General features: G+C 39.1%; 1 protein-coding gene across 10 annotated transcripts in view; it reads left to right on the top strand.

The window, feature by feature from the left end:
• FRMPD4 (FERM and PDZ domain containing 4) overlaps positions 1-14108 on the top strand; it is a 309339-nt gene that overhangs the window by 237586 nt on the left and 57645 nt on the right. For 6 of the 10 annotated variants that reach the window (XM_048066736.2, XM_013191548.3, XM_013191549.3 and 3 more), the window contains exons 3-4: positions 67-227; positions 2538-2640. In XM_048066736.2, the coding sequence (XP_047922693.1) occupies positions 67-227; positions 2538-2640 (264 nt within the window). The remainder of the gene's footprint in view (positions 1-66; positions 228-2537; positions 2641-14108) is intronic. The other 4 variants (XM_048066738.2, XM_048066740.2, XM_048066741.2 and 1 more) reach the window with 1 other exon arrangement.

Raw genomic sequence — 14108 nt, 5'->3', positions numbered from 1 at the left:
TACACCAAAACCATATTTTAATGATTTTTTTCCTTTTTTTTTTTCATCTTTTTTATTTTTTCACAGTCACATGACACAATCAGCCACATTTGAAGACCCTCGAATAGAGAGCTGCCAAATAACCCCTCCAGCCCCTCGGAAAGTGGAAATGAGGAGGGATCCTGTGCTAGGATTTGGTTTTGTGGCTGGTAGTGAAAAGCCAGTTGTTGTACGCTCAGTAACACCAGGTATGTTTTCCTCACCTGACCCCAAAAGCAAACTTGGCACATCTCAGTATCACATACTGGCTGGATTGCCAAATGAGAGAATAGTTGTAGTGTTATTACTAAAAATTTGTATTGACTTCTCTTGTTCAAATGGAGTGAAATTATTTGAGAACATCAAAAATTATTCTGTACCTGCACTTATACTGACTGAGGACTTAATCTACTGAGATGAAATACATTTACGAATGTAAGTACTGTTAAAATATTTAGGCAGACAAAGTAATCACAAATACTCAGTAGGATTTTAAGCCTTGTATTACAGAGTAGTTTCCTTCCTTTTAGAACCCTATGTAAACACGTTAACAAAAAGCCAGTTTTACGTTGTTGCTCTGAGCCATTATTATTGTTTACCTGAAAAAACAGTTGATCCGCTTCATTCAAGGGAAGAAGGCCTTCTTCCTGCTATGTTTATATTGGTTTGATCTCACCATCATTGTCACTGAATCAGTGTTTTCAGGAGGTATACAGAACTGTAAGATTAAAACTTACATGTTTTTCATTCTGTCATCAGCTTCCGAAGGAGAGAATTGAGTTCTAACTATAATATTTGTTTTTGAAAAAGAGGATGCTACTGCTCCCCTCCTCACCTTTTTTTTAATGGGTGGTTCTGTTTAATCAAGTGGCAAAAACCAAGATCAAAATATATCTGCAAAATGCCCTAATTGGAATGAAAATTATAGAGGCTCTTGGTATTTTTGCATGTATGGGACTGCTCAGTCTCCTGAATAGTGGGTTTTATGCTTAAAAGTTCAGTTATTACATAAATTGCCTTGGAGCCAAGGACGCGGATTTGACTTTGCTCCAGTTCAATACATTCTGCAGAACTCCCAGAGAGAGCAGGAGAAAGGCAAAATCGACTGCATGAAGTTCTGATGTCATTTACCCACGTGTGTGCATTGATTGTATTTGCATTGTTTTCAGATGAAGCAAGTGTTGTAACTAATATTTGAACTAGACAGACAGTTCTCTCCTCCCACGTTAACATTATTAATATAATTTTATATTACACTTCAGTTTGGGAAAAGTGTTTATTATGTTGTATTCCAAGTGAATAGGAGGAAAGATGAGTTCAGGATAACATTCTCCTACATGGATTTGTTTCCATTTATGCTGGATATATAAGTGAAGAACCAGTCTTTGAACCAGATAATGGAGAGGAACAGCATTAGCTTAATCACTAAATGAATTGTTTCTGATACTGAGACATTTTCTTTTAAGAATGTGTCTTCTTTTTTTTCTTCTTTTTTTTTTTCAGTATGTATCATCAATGCAAAGCTTAAAGGCAAAAGAATAGAGAGGATATATCTTTTGATTAAGAGTTGTGCTGTCATACCCTCTTCTGGGCATGTAATCGTGCTGGGAAGCAAAATATTATATGCATTTTATAAAACATAAACTTAATATGCATTTTAGTAGTGTCAGAATCCAAAGCACATAGGCACATATATATATGATTGCCTAGTTAGACTTATCCTGAATATCTGCATCTGAGAGTGCCAATGCTTTTCAACACATTATATAAAACTTCTGTTCACCAAGGAATGCAGAGGAAAAGGGATTCAAAGAATGGAGGTGTGGAAACGTACTGTCGTAAGATCGAAGGAAACAGGTTTGTTTTGCCCAGAACAGAAAAGTCAGAGGAGAGATCTGAGAATGACTTTCAAACATGTAAGTGATTTTTCATGAGAAGAGGGACTACCAGGACTGTAGTACAAGGACTAGGTCTCCAGTGCCACTTTAGCTGGGACAAGAAATAATGTATCACAACAAGGAAGATCTGGTGAAGACATCAGGGAAAAAAGACTTCCTGATCTTAACAGTAGTTAAACAACATCATATATTTACAGAAAAGGGAGTCTTTGTCAGGGGTGGTCTTACAGGAAAGTCAGACAAACATTGATCATTCATCATTGATGATCATTCATCATTGATGATCATTCATCATTGATGAATAAAGTATGATTGATCACACCTTTAAGGGTGAATTAGGTCACTATCTGTGCATCCTTTTGGTCCTCCAGAAAATCAAGCCCTTATTTTTAGGTGCCTAAATGTGGTTTTGGAACTTAACTTCAGTAACTTTAGTAGAAATTGCTAAGCCACCTGCTTCCAAGATTTTCCTGGTGAGGAAGTACTGGTAATGTCAGAAAAAGAGCTAGTGTTAAACATGCCATTAGCTGGAGAAAAAACACTCGTAGTATATGAACAAGAGAGTGTGCCTGTGCAGTTCAAATGGTTTACTAACCTGTGCTTTTTTTCATCTGTCTGCAGGCGGCCCCTCTGAAGGAAAGCTTATACCAGGGGACCAGATCATAATGATTAATGATGAGCCAGTCAGCACTGCTCCAAGGGAGAGAGTCATCGACCTTGTCAGGTATTTGATGTCCTGTCACTTAAACTATGAACCCAATGGCTTATTTCCTGTGCGGTCATTTGATAATACAGCCTTCTCAAGGTGGAAAAATTAGAAAATAATATTATTTTGGTCATAATGAAGAATGGTGAAGTATTTTAGAATTGAAATGAAACATCCTCTGGGTAGCTGCAAAAATATAGTAAGATATTGGAACAGCTCCAAAATACATGGATATCCAAAGAGGAATAGTATTCTCCTAGCATTTCTTTTTCATATGGGTTGTTGAAAAGATAATTTCTGGAGCAAGGTAGCTCCAGTCACTATTACTCTGTTGCTTTTTTTACACGTAAAAAGTTGATTCAGGTCTGTTGTATGTAAAGAAGAAAGAAAATGTGTTGGGGCGGGTTTAAGAGCAGAGATAGTAGTAGGGAAGCACTAAGAGTGGCTTGGGTAGATTGCAAGTAGGTGAGTTGTATGAGAAGAGCAGGCAGGGGGCTGTAGATATGAGGCAGAAAACAAGAGAAATGAGTGGCTGGAGAGTACAGAAAAGGAAAAGTGTCAATATCTGTAATAGAACAGAAAGAAAGGAAGAAAGAAAGGAAGGAAGGAGACAAATGCTCAAGATGGAGAAAATGACATGATATGCTTGACAAACTTTGCATTTTGAGTAGCAAGACATTAGCACGTTGCATAGGAAAAAAAAAAGAATGGTAATTCCAAAATTAAATATAAGAATGCTTACTTTAAATTTCAGGAGCTAGGTTGCTGGACACAAGTTTGGTTTCTAGATTTTCCCTCTTGGTGCGTACTCTGAATTGGTAGGTCTAGTTGATTCCTGGGCAATATTCAAGTTTTAACTGAGGAGTTTTACCTCTCCCCAGGACTGGTAATTTTCAGTATTATCGGTGTTACCCATATAATTTCGAAAAGTTGCATTTGCTTCCAGAAATGGAGGAACTGCCATCATAGTTGTATTCCCCTTGCAGATCACAATTTGAGTGAATGGATGCTCAGTTGCTGGGGAAGGGAGATACAGAAATGGTACAAAAGCCTCTTCACCACAGCAATAAAGGTGCAAGCAACACATGCCTTTATCTCTGTTAGGTGGTTGTGGTCAAAATACCATATGTTTTCAGGTTTTAAAAAAAGCATAAACCTGAAAGTCAGCTAACAGTAGCATAGCACCTCGGGTGGGAACTTCAATGCTTATTGTTTTTTGTTGTTTGTTTTTTTGCGTGTGTGATAAAGACACCTCGTGAACTGCAGGAACAATCTGATCCCTATTAAATTTGTCCTATGCTCTGTATTGAACATCAGTATAAGCTTCACAAATGGGTCTTAAACTCATTTTTGATGTCATTGTTTCTTCATAAAGTGATCATACTGCAGTCTTCATTTTTCCCGTGAGATGTAAGTAATCAGAATTAGGATCTCCAACTCATTTCTCTGCTGCCAGCAATATATAGTAATAACAACAAGGAAAATAGACTGATTACAGCTGAAAAATACTTGGTTTATTGTGTGGCTGATTCTCTGTCTGCCCTCAGATGGGAAACTGAATAAGAATGTAGCCCTTCCTAATTATGTTGACTCCATAGGTAGTGTCTTAAATGAAGTGTTGTTGCATTCCAGGGGAATCTTTGGTGACTCTTTTCTTACATTGTAACTCTGCCTCAGCTCTCAAAATCTGTCTGCAGTTGGGATTTTGTGAGAGCCTCGTTCTTTGTTTAGACTCAGAGTGAAATGTATTGGGGTTGTATGTTACAGCATCTGAAATGAAGAGCTTTCTTTTCATGCCAGTGGGGACACCTGGGATGATGAGAAACTGTCACTGTAGTCCTGACATCAAAGCAGAAGCAATTCTTTACACCAATGAAGTAATGAATCCCTTCTGTGTAACAAAAGATTTTCATATGGGTAAGATACATCTGCAACTCTGAAAGCAATGTATGCTTTCAGTTTTCAATGTGGATGAAAGCAATTTTGAAGTCTTGTTTTCCAGATGGTAGTAATGTAAATGTATCTGTAATCAGCAATGAGTATGTTTTAGATGCATGGAGGAGGCAATGGCTATAATAACAAAACCACTTAAAAAATTAAATGGAAGGGATTTCTGAAGGTCACCTTAGAATCTCCTGCTCAAAGCACAGCTAGTGTCAAAGTTGGACATGGCTTCTCAGCACCTGTCCAGTCAAGTTTATCTCCTAAGATGCAGGTTTCACAACCGTACTGGACAGTGCTTAAACAGTAGCATCATGAACAATTTTATTCCTTATATCCAACTGGAATTTCCTTTGGTGCAACTTGTGACTTTTGCCTCTTGTCCCTTACCTGCCCACCTCTGAGGAGGGTCTGCCTCTGCCCTCTCTGTAACCACCTATTAGGTAGTGGAAGAAAGATTCCTCCCTTGGTCTCCTCAGGATAAAAAATCCTCTTTCCTTAGTCTCATGTAAGTCTTGTGCCTAAGCCTTACAGCTGTCTTAGAGGCCCTCCACTGGAGTTTCTCCAGCTTTGTCAGTGAATGTGTGTGAGCCAAAACTGGAAAGAATGGTAAATATACAGCTTTGTGAGGAAAAGGAGTAATCAGTTTCCTCAACCTGATGGCTGTGCTCATGTTTGTGCATCCCACTGTCCACTTCACCCCTGAAAGAGGACACCGTAGGCTCATGTTCAAGTTATTGACCAGCAGGACCCTCGCATCATCTTTTGTGGAGCTGCTGCCTGGCCCAGTCAGGCCTTAGCCTGCACTGTTGTATGAGGTTCATTCATCCCACATGCCAGACTTGGCACTTGTCCTGATGAATCTTGTAAGGATTCTGTCAGCCCAGTCCTCTAGACTAAGTCCACCTGAATAATAGCCTGCCCTCGGATGTATCAGCTACTCCTGTCCAGCCAGTTTTCTATACACAATACCTATCTAGATCTTGTCTCTTGAGGCACTGGAACAGGTTGCCCAGAGAGGTTGTGGATGCCCCATCCCTGGAGGTGTTCAAGACCAGGTTGAATGAGGCCCTGAGCAACTTGATCTTGTGGGTGGCATCCCTACCCATGGCATGGGGGTTGGAACTAGAGGATGTTTAAGGTCTCTTCCAGCCTGAGCCATTATATGAGTCTATGATTATTTCCTCAATTCGGCTACAAGGATACTATGGGAGGCTGTCAAAAGCCTTCCTGAAGTCAAAGTAAGCAACATTCATTGCTTTGCCCTTTATCACCATGGACAGTCAACTCAGCCCTAGAGGCAATCACGTTGGTCAGGGATAATTTACACTTTCTAAACCCATTCTGGCTGTTTCCAATTACCTTCTTGTCCGTTTGCTTGGAAATGGCTTTGAGGAGGACTTGTTTGATAATTTTCCCGGGACTGAAGTGAAGTGAGCTTCACTGACCCAGAATTTCCTAAACTTCCCCTTTCTTTTTTAAGACAAGCAAGATACTCCTTTTTTCAATCATTAGGAACCTCCCCTGAACAACATGACTTTTCAGAGATGATAGAGAGCAGCTTTTCCAAGACGTGAGCCAACTCCCTCAGCAGCCTTAGATACATGCCATCCAGGCCCATGGATCCTTTTGCCTAAGCAATCCCTAATTCAGTCTTCCTCTGTGATGAGTAGTGCCTGTGTCCCCTAAATTCTGCCACTAAGCACAGGGACAAGGGTGGCTTGAAAGCAGACTTGCCAGTAAAGACGAAAACAAAGAAAGCATCAAGTACCACAGCATTTTCAGTGTCCTTCATTAGGTTTCCCACCCCATTCAGCGGCAAGTTCATATTTCCCTTGGCTTCTCCTTCATTGCTGATGTACTTGTAGAAGATCTTGTTAACATTCACATCCTGTGCTGGTTTCAGTGTGAGCTGAGGCAAGCTGGCATCAGCCATCCACTCTGCTAGCTCCATCCCTGCCTAGCCAGGTAATGCTTCTCAGTTTCTCATACGTAGCCATTTCCATCTTCTGCACCCTTCTGTTTTGTGGGGGATCTCAGTCAAGAGTTCCTTGTGGAGCCATGCTGGTGTCCTGCTATGTCTGCCCACTTTCTTGCAGATCAGAGTGGACCATTCTGGCACTTGAAGGAGGCTCTCCATGAAGATCAGCCACCCTCACTGAGCTTTTGCCCTTCAGAGTTCCATCAAGCTAAAGCCACTCTTTAGCTTAGACTCCCTCATTTCCCTCAGGGTCTTATGTTGTACCATCTCTTGGCCACTGCAGCTAATCAATGAAAAACTGATATTCCAACACTTTTTTTTTTTTTTTTTTTGAGGGGGGTGATTGCATGGTCTACTGCTGATTAGGTATAATAAGGTATATTTTACATTCATGATGTGACATTTTGTGACTATTTTTATGCAGCTTTCTCTCAAAGCTTTTTGTTAAGTCAAAAAATGATTTGTCTTTATAATCACAGAGAGAAAGAAAAAAAATCTACTTTCAAAATAGAGATATAAAGATAACAGCATGTCAAAAGGAGGAGAAAAATGCTTTTGAAGAAAGACAGATTTCATAACTAGATGATCATCATGTTTTATCAAGCTCAGCGGGACTCAAAAATTTCAAGCAAAAGTATATACAAATGTTAGGTGTTAGTTCAACATTGTATGTTAAACAGTCTAATGAAATATTTAATTGTTTTCCAAGAAAACAGTGTTGTGAAATTTACTTACAAAAAGTCAAGCTATGGAAAGAAAAGAAAATGGAAAAGAAAAATTCTGCTACGCTCCATCTTAAATCCAAAATTGCACAAGATTCAGAATTTCCACCAAGGAGAATATCTGAAAAGTGTCCATTAAACTTTTTTTTTTCATTAGGAAAGAGCATGTCCCTAATTAATAAATTTGCTTTGTTTCTAAATTATTCACAAAATAAGTAGGACCCATTTTTTCAGATGATTTTGGTTTCTTCATCCCTCGTCTTAACAACTGCAAAATTCATAGTGTACTTTTCACTTCTACAGGGTTAAAAATGGCTAAGCCAGTCTTTTAAGGAAACACTTTTTATAGAACAATTTTTCTACGTGAAAATTCAAGAAGGGAACACATAGTACATAAGTTTTCACATTGTTTCTTCATTGCATTTTAATATTTTAATTGTGTGTGTTCTTTCTAACCTTTTATTACTGAAAATAGGCTTCTTTAAGCAGAAAACTGTATTAAAACCACCTCTGCAGACTCCAGGGGTACTGGGCAATGTGATGAACTATTATTTTTTATTTATTTTTTAAGAATTGAAGGATAGTATTGTTATCCTAGGAAGTCTGAGAACTGGAGATTATCAGGGATTTTCATTATAACTATCCCCTGTAGATCATTCTCATCTGTCTAATTCCTTTGGTCCTTCTTTAGTGGCAACATTTAATTAGCGTTCAAGTTGTCCTTTGAAAGCCAAGGTTGCAGAAACATGAATGCAGTGTGGTTTGCAGACAAAATACATAAGCACTCATTATTTGTGGGTAACGTTCAATGGCTTTTGCACCATATTATGCTCTCCTGAGCTATTTTCAAGCAGAAACCCAGAAGTCGTGTTTATGGTTTACCTTACGAAGAGAGGTCACTTTTATGAGAGTCACTTACGGTTTTATTCTAGAAGTGTTTCATTCAAGACAGAAAGTTATTGAAGTTGGAAAAAGAAGGAGAAACAAGTCAAGTTTTCTAAATGTATTGTTAAAATCAAGGCAAGAAGCAAGTGAACAGAATACTAAAGAAAGAGATGTATTTGAAGTATGTTGAAAATTGTAGCAAGACCTACTTGTTTTTATTTTATTGCCAAATATTTTATTGTGACTTAAAGCTTTTCATACATACTTAAAAATTAGTACTTTGAGGTAACATTAGAGTCATTGCACTATGTAGGATTTTTTTAAGTATTTGAAGGTGAGCAACAATGCAAAACTGACATATTATAAGGTATATATGACAAGAACTCCAGACACATAGCCCGGGCCTCAAAAGGCAAAGGCAGGAACTGGGAGAATGATGAACCACCCACTGTAGGAGATCAGACTGAAGACCTTCTAAAGAACCTGAAGGTGCACAAGTCCATGGGACCTGATGAGACACATCCATGGGTCCTTAGTGAACTGGTGGATGAAGTTTCTAAGCAACTATCCGTTATATTTGAGAAGTTCTGGCAGTCCAGTGAAGTTATCACCAACTGGGAGAAGGGAATCACAATCCCCATTTTTAAAAAGGGAAAAATGGAAAAAAGAAAGACCCAGGGAACTACAGGCTAGTTAGTCTCACCTCTGTGCCTGGCAAGATCATGGAGCGGATCTTCCTGGAAACTCTGCTAAGGCACATGGAAAAAAAGGAGGTGACTGGTGACAGTCAACATGTTTTCACTAAGGGCAGATCATGCCTGACAGATCTGGTGGCCTTCTACAATGGGGTTACAGCACTGGTGCACAGGGGAAGAGCAACTGACATCATCTACCTGGACTTGTGGTCCCGCATGATATCCTTGTCTCTAAATTGGAGAGATGTGGATTTGACAGTTGGACCACTTGTTGGGTAAGAAATGCTTGCACTCAAAGAGCTGCAGACAAGGACTCAATATCCAGATGGAGATCAGTGGTAAGCTGTGTTCCTCAGGAGTTGGTGTTTGGACCGGCACTATTCAATATCTTTGGTGACATGGACAGTGACATTGAGTACCTAAAGGGGGCCCACAGGAAAGCTGGGGAGGTACTCGTCAGGGAGTGTAGTGATAGCACGAGGGGTAATGGCTTTAAACTAAAAGACGGTAGATTTAGATTAGATATTAGGACAAAATTCTTCACTCAGAAGGCAGTGAGGCTTTGGGACATGTTGCCCTGAGAAGCTGTGAATGCCCCATCCCTGGAAGTATTTAAGGCCAGGTTGGATGGAGCTTTGAACAACCTGGTCTAGGGGAAGGTTTCCCTGCCTGTGGCAGTAGGGTTGTAGTTAGATGATTTTTAAGGTCCCTTCCAACCCAAAGCATTTTGTGATTCTATATTAAGGTACCGTATCAATTAATTGCTTACTCAGGGATAGATTTATTTCATTCTCATTGGTTAAATTTAAATTTGTATCTTTGTAGTTAAGAATCAGTAGAACATACCAAACTTTCTTTTAAAACGCGAAGAAATATGCCTAAGTAGTAATTTACCTTATAATACAGTTATACTTATTTTCTATAATATGAATATCTCATTAGTTAATCCTAGATTGTACTAAGTATGCATTAGTCTACAAGGATCCCAATATATGTAAGATTTAGCAAGATATTTCACTGATTTTTTAAGTGACCGACGGATGTACTGTTTACCCTATAGAACAAATTTCAAATAGGGTACATTAGTGGTACTTTACTCATGCTTCAGTTAAAGTAGTTTTCTAGGCTCCCTGTATGCAAAGACTGGCACCTGAAGAGGGTGATCTGCCCAAAATACTTGTCTTGTTTTAAAATAAATTGCTCTGTTGCAGAAAGCTTTATTTATGCATTGACTAAAAAGGAGCACAGAAAACCATCTTAGAATAGAAACCTGACTTCTAGGTTGCTAAATTAGGATAGATTAATTCCATTTCTTGAAACTGTAGCTGCAGTAAATTAGTGTTTGACTTCCTGTGGAATTCCACCAAAAGACTAATTGCAAAGCTAAAACAGAAAAAGGTGAAATTCATTAAGGGCTTTTCTTTCTTGTTCGCTCTATTTTCTGTTTAAGAGACGTAACTAAAAAAGCTTTATGAAATATCTCTTGCTTTGGCAAGGTAATGTCATGGCATGTTTTCATCATGGGGATCTAGAGAATTCTTTCAACTGTACAGTAGCATTTCTGTTTTAATTTTGTATTGCCACATGACTTGAGAGAAAGAACCCTCCAGGATTTTAGGCTGTGTGTTGCATTTTAAGTGCCAACATGAATTTAATCAATACTGGCCCTTCTCAACACTGTCATGGAGTGGATGAGGATTCTGTTGCTGCCATTTGACTCCCTGTGTGTCAGGGGACCAGTCTGCCTTCTCTGTACCATCATCGTTAAATGTAAGTGCAAAAATGAGCTCAGTAGCAGTGCCTGTCATCATCATCTTTTCACAGCAGCTGTAAGGATGAATTTTCAAATGTAATTTCTGTCTCCAAGCTTAGACTATTTCATACATTGTATTAAGCAATTTTGGTGAACTTAATATCAAAGACGTTCTTTCTTCATCAACATCATGGAGCAAAAATCAAGCATATTAAGCTATTAGCTATGATACTGCTTAGCAACCAAGAATCTTAAAACATGCTTTTCCTGAAAAACCAACCATGCAGACATTTTCATCTGAAGGTACTCCATTATACGCCCAGTTCAGTACATAAATCCAGAGGCTATACCCATTTTGCTTCGAGCCTTGACACTATGTGTGACTAATGTTTTGATTTTCAGATACGTAATGCTGAAGAGTGGGACAAAACGTTGGACCAAATTCTCTCTAGTTGGTAGGATTTTTATAAGTGACATCAATGGAGATAAGTTTTCCACCAGGGCATTTAAATTAGGTACCTCTAATCAGCTGGCCCAAGCATAGTGCTGGGAGTCAGGATATAAGAACTCAGTTCCTGACTGACTCAAGGGGTATTGTTGGATATATATCTTCTACCTTTTCAGATGTTTCCACAATGTAATATAGAAATAGTACAAGTACTTTAAATCAGCTGCTGCAATCTAATTGTGACGGCACAGATTTAGCATTCTCTACTTTGCCTGTTTTCTTGGCTGCCGTGATGAGGTGCTTCTGGTACTTGAGCTAATATATTGAGAACTGAATCAGATCTCTGTAGATCAGATCTCTTTTAATTATTGATGTGTAATATGGTTTCAAAAGCACTTGTCCACCTTGTCAAAGGCCTGTGAGAGTTAAGCTGAAGTAAGAGCTGTAGAGAGGTATTACTTGTCATTGTTAAAATCAATACCAGCTATGGAAATTTTCTTTTAAATACATTGTATTTGTAAAAGCATACAGTCTCATATTGTTGCTGTGTTCTTATCAGAAGGTTACCTGATGTGATTTAGACAGACTTGGGCTCAATAATTCGAAGTTTTGGCATGCTCAAAACTTAATTTATAAGATCCTTTTCATGTTCACCAAAGTGGATAGATACCCCCTACAGTTAGCAAATTTGTGTTCTTTTTGAAATGCCAATGCTTGATGTGTCATCCAGTTGAAGTGTTATGTTATCATCTTACTCTGTTGTCTTTTGGAGTCACCCATGGTGAATTTCAGGTCAGCTGTTCCATAGCAAGTTATTTTATGGGAACTGAACTCAAGGGTACAGACAGAGATACGGAACAGCTGTGCCCAATACACAAGCAGCTGTAGAAAATTCCTTTTTCAGATAGGAACCAAGAAATGTTGCCATCACTAACTTGTTCTGACAAGGAGGCTTACTGCTTCTCATACAACTAAAATGCTTGTCTGCATGGGGGATTTACTCTGAAGCCATGATTTACTTTAAAGCGGCGATGTGAAAGTTTCAAAGTAATTGCTTGAATGTAAAGGCATGCAAATGAATACCCAGCTTTTATTTTATTATGAATTAACCCTTCCACATGATGGATTTCCTCTATGTTGTATGCTCTGTAATATATATTTATCCTTCTCTGTGGTGTGGCTGCAAGCCCTGTGCATCATGCACTTCTTTTTGGGTAGGTAGGAGGAAGTACCTAAAAATCTCATGTCTTGTGTTTGGGGAGTGAAGAGGCATTTCTCTTTCCTGACGCCACTATCCACCTCTTCTTTGGACACCATTTCCAAATCATAGAAGACTATGTTGGACAAGACAGCCCTCCACACCCTGCTGTTGGTACTTGAATATTCTGTGTCTTGTGTGGATGCCTTGAGCACATTACCACAGGACAGCTACACCTATACAAGACAAGCGCTGTGATGTGGAGCAGTTTAATCAGCAGAAAGCAAAAAACAAAGAGGAAGACAAGACAGAGACAGCTTCAGGAGCTTGCTTGGGAAATGTCAGTCTGTGCAGAACAGTTTCTGGTTTCAGAGAAGCAGTACAGGCTGAGGGGAGAGCATTGTGCTGTGCATCTTGGGCTTCCAGAATGGAGTGATTGTAAAGTATTAAGATGACAGAGGTACCTTTACCACTGCGTGCTCTGAGCATCTTTGTCCTTCCAGAACAGTGTAGCAGCCCTCAACAAGAAGTTTATAACTCCCTCATCCTGCCAGTCTCTTACTGACTGATTCAGCACAGAGAAATCAGCTGGTGAAGCTCTAGTAATGGAAAACATTGCCATTGTCAAGAAGACATTAGTTGGGTGGTATAAGGCGTGTGCTTTTTGAATGCTTGTATTACTCGGAGGGCATTTCCAAATTTTTTTGTCTGCAAGCAGAAGCTGTATTCTGGCTATTTATATTTGGACACAAGATCTTGGCTACATCTGGGAATTGCCACATTAGGATTTTCAGCAGTTCTGATCTGTTTTCCTCACTGAAATGTGGATAGTGGTGGCATCAGCATTCCCTTTTAAGCTGAGACAGTGCTGGGCAGTTGGCCCTGGAATTTAACTGTAATCTGTTGCCTAAGTAGCTACAGGATGACAGAGAAATGTTCCTTTGAAAGACTGAAGGTGAGATAGCAGTACTAAGCAGAAGGCTTGTAGTTACTATGAATCACACCCAAATGCTGTACTTTAAATGCTGTTTCTGACAGAAAGACAGCAAAGCTGATGTCAAGAGCTGGGACGCGAATGTGATGTTTTGATGGTTCTGTAAGTCGACCCTTGGAAGGTTGTGTCTGCTACAGGCTCCTTGTATCAAGGAAAAGTAGAAAGATTTTAATCTCCTATTTAAGGAATGCTGTTTTATATGCACCAGTGCTCATAGGAAATGTAAAAGGTAATTTAAACTATTGTGAGAGAAGGGTGAAAAGACCGTGGTTGACTTGCAATGTCTTGTGTAGTTTCGTGAATTTGAAATACCTTTAGTCTTTAGCTGATAGTTCGGTAGAAGCTCCTGGCAATGTCTGTATTTGAAGGCTTTTGTGCATTTTACAAAAACTCTTTTGTTTGTCAAATTGGAGAAAATAAAGCTAGCATAACTGTTAGTGTGGTGACTATGTCTTTTTTTTTATAGCACAGAGAAAATGGACAGGGAAGAAAAGCAAAAAATGAATAGCTTTTAAAAAATCTTGAACCATGATGCAATTGGAAAAGATTAATTAATGGAGGTCTTAAGCACTTCTCCTTGGAGCTGCTGAGATAATATGGGGAGCTAGCACATCGAGTGGTGTTGCAATCCTCTTTTTGGAGTTAAGGAAGCACTTTTTTCCTTATCAAGGTGGAAGTACTACTGTCTGGGGTGGGAAGGAGATCGGGAGAGTGTCTAACTGGAAAATGGGTAAAACCCTACTGAGAGCAGGGTCCACAGTAGCTCATACTCTATTGGCATAATGGTGTAATTTTTATGAATTGTGTAATGAAAACCTCAGTAGAGTTCCTGAAGATGGGAAGACCTTTCTCCATCATTGGCATGTCAA

The sequence above is a fragment of the Anser cygnoides genome, chromosome 1 (genome assembly GCF_040182565.1).
Source record: "Anser cygnoides isolate HZ-2024a breed goose chromosome 1, Taihu_goose_T2T_genome, whole genome shotgun sequence".
Classification (NCBI taxonomy): Eukaryota; Metazoa; Chordata; class Aves; order Anseriformes; family Anatidae; genus Anser; species Anser cygnoides.
Note: the sequence above shows the minus strand (reverse complement) of the source record. Positions and strands in the feature narration are given on the sequence as shown.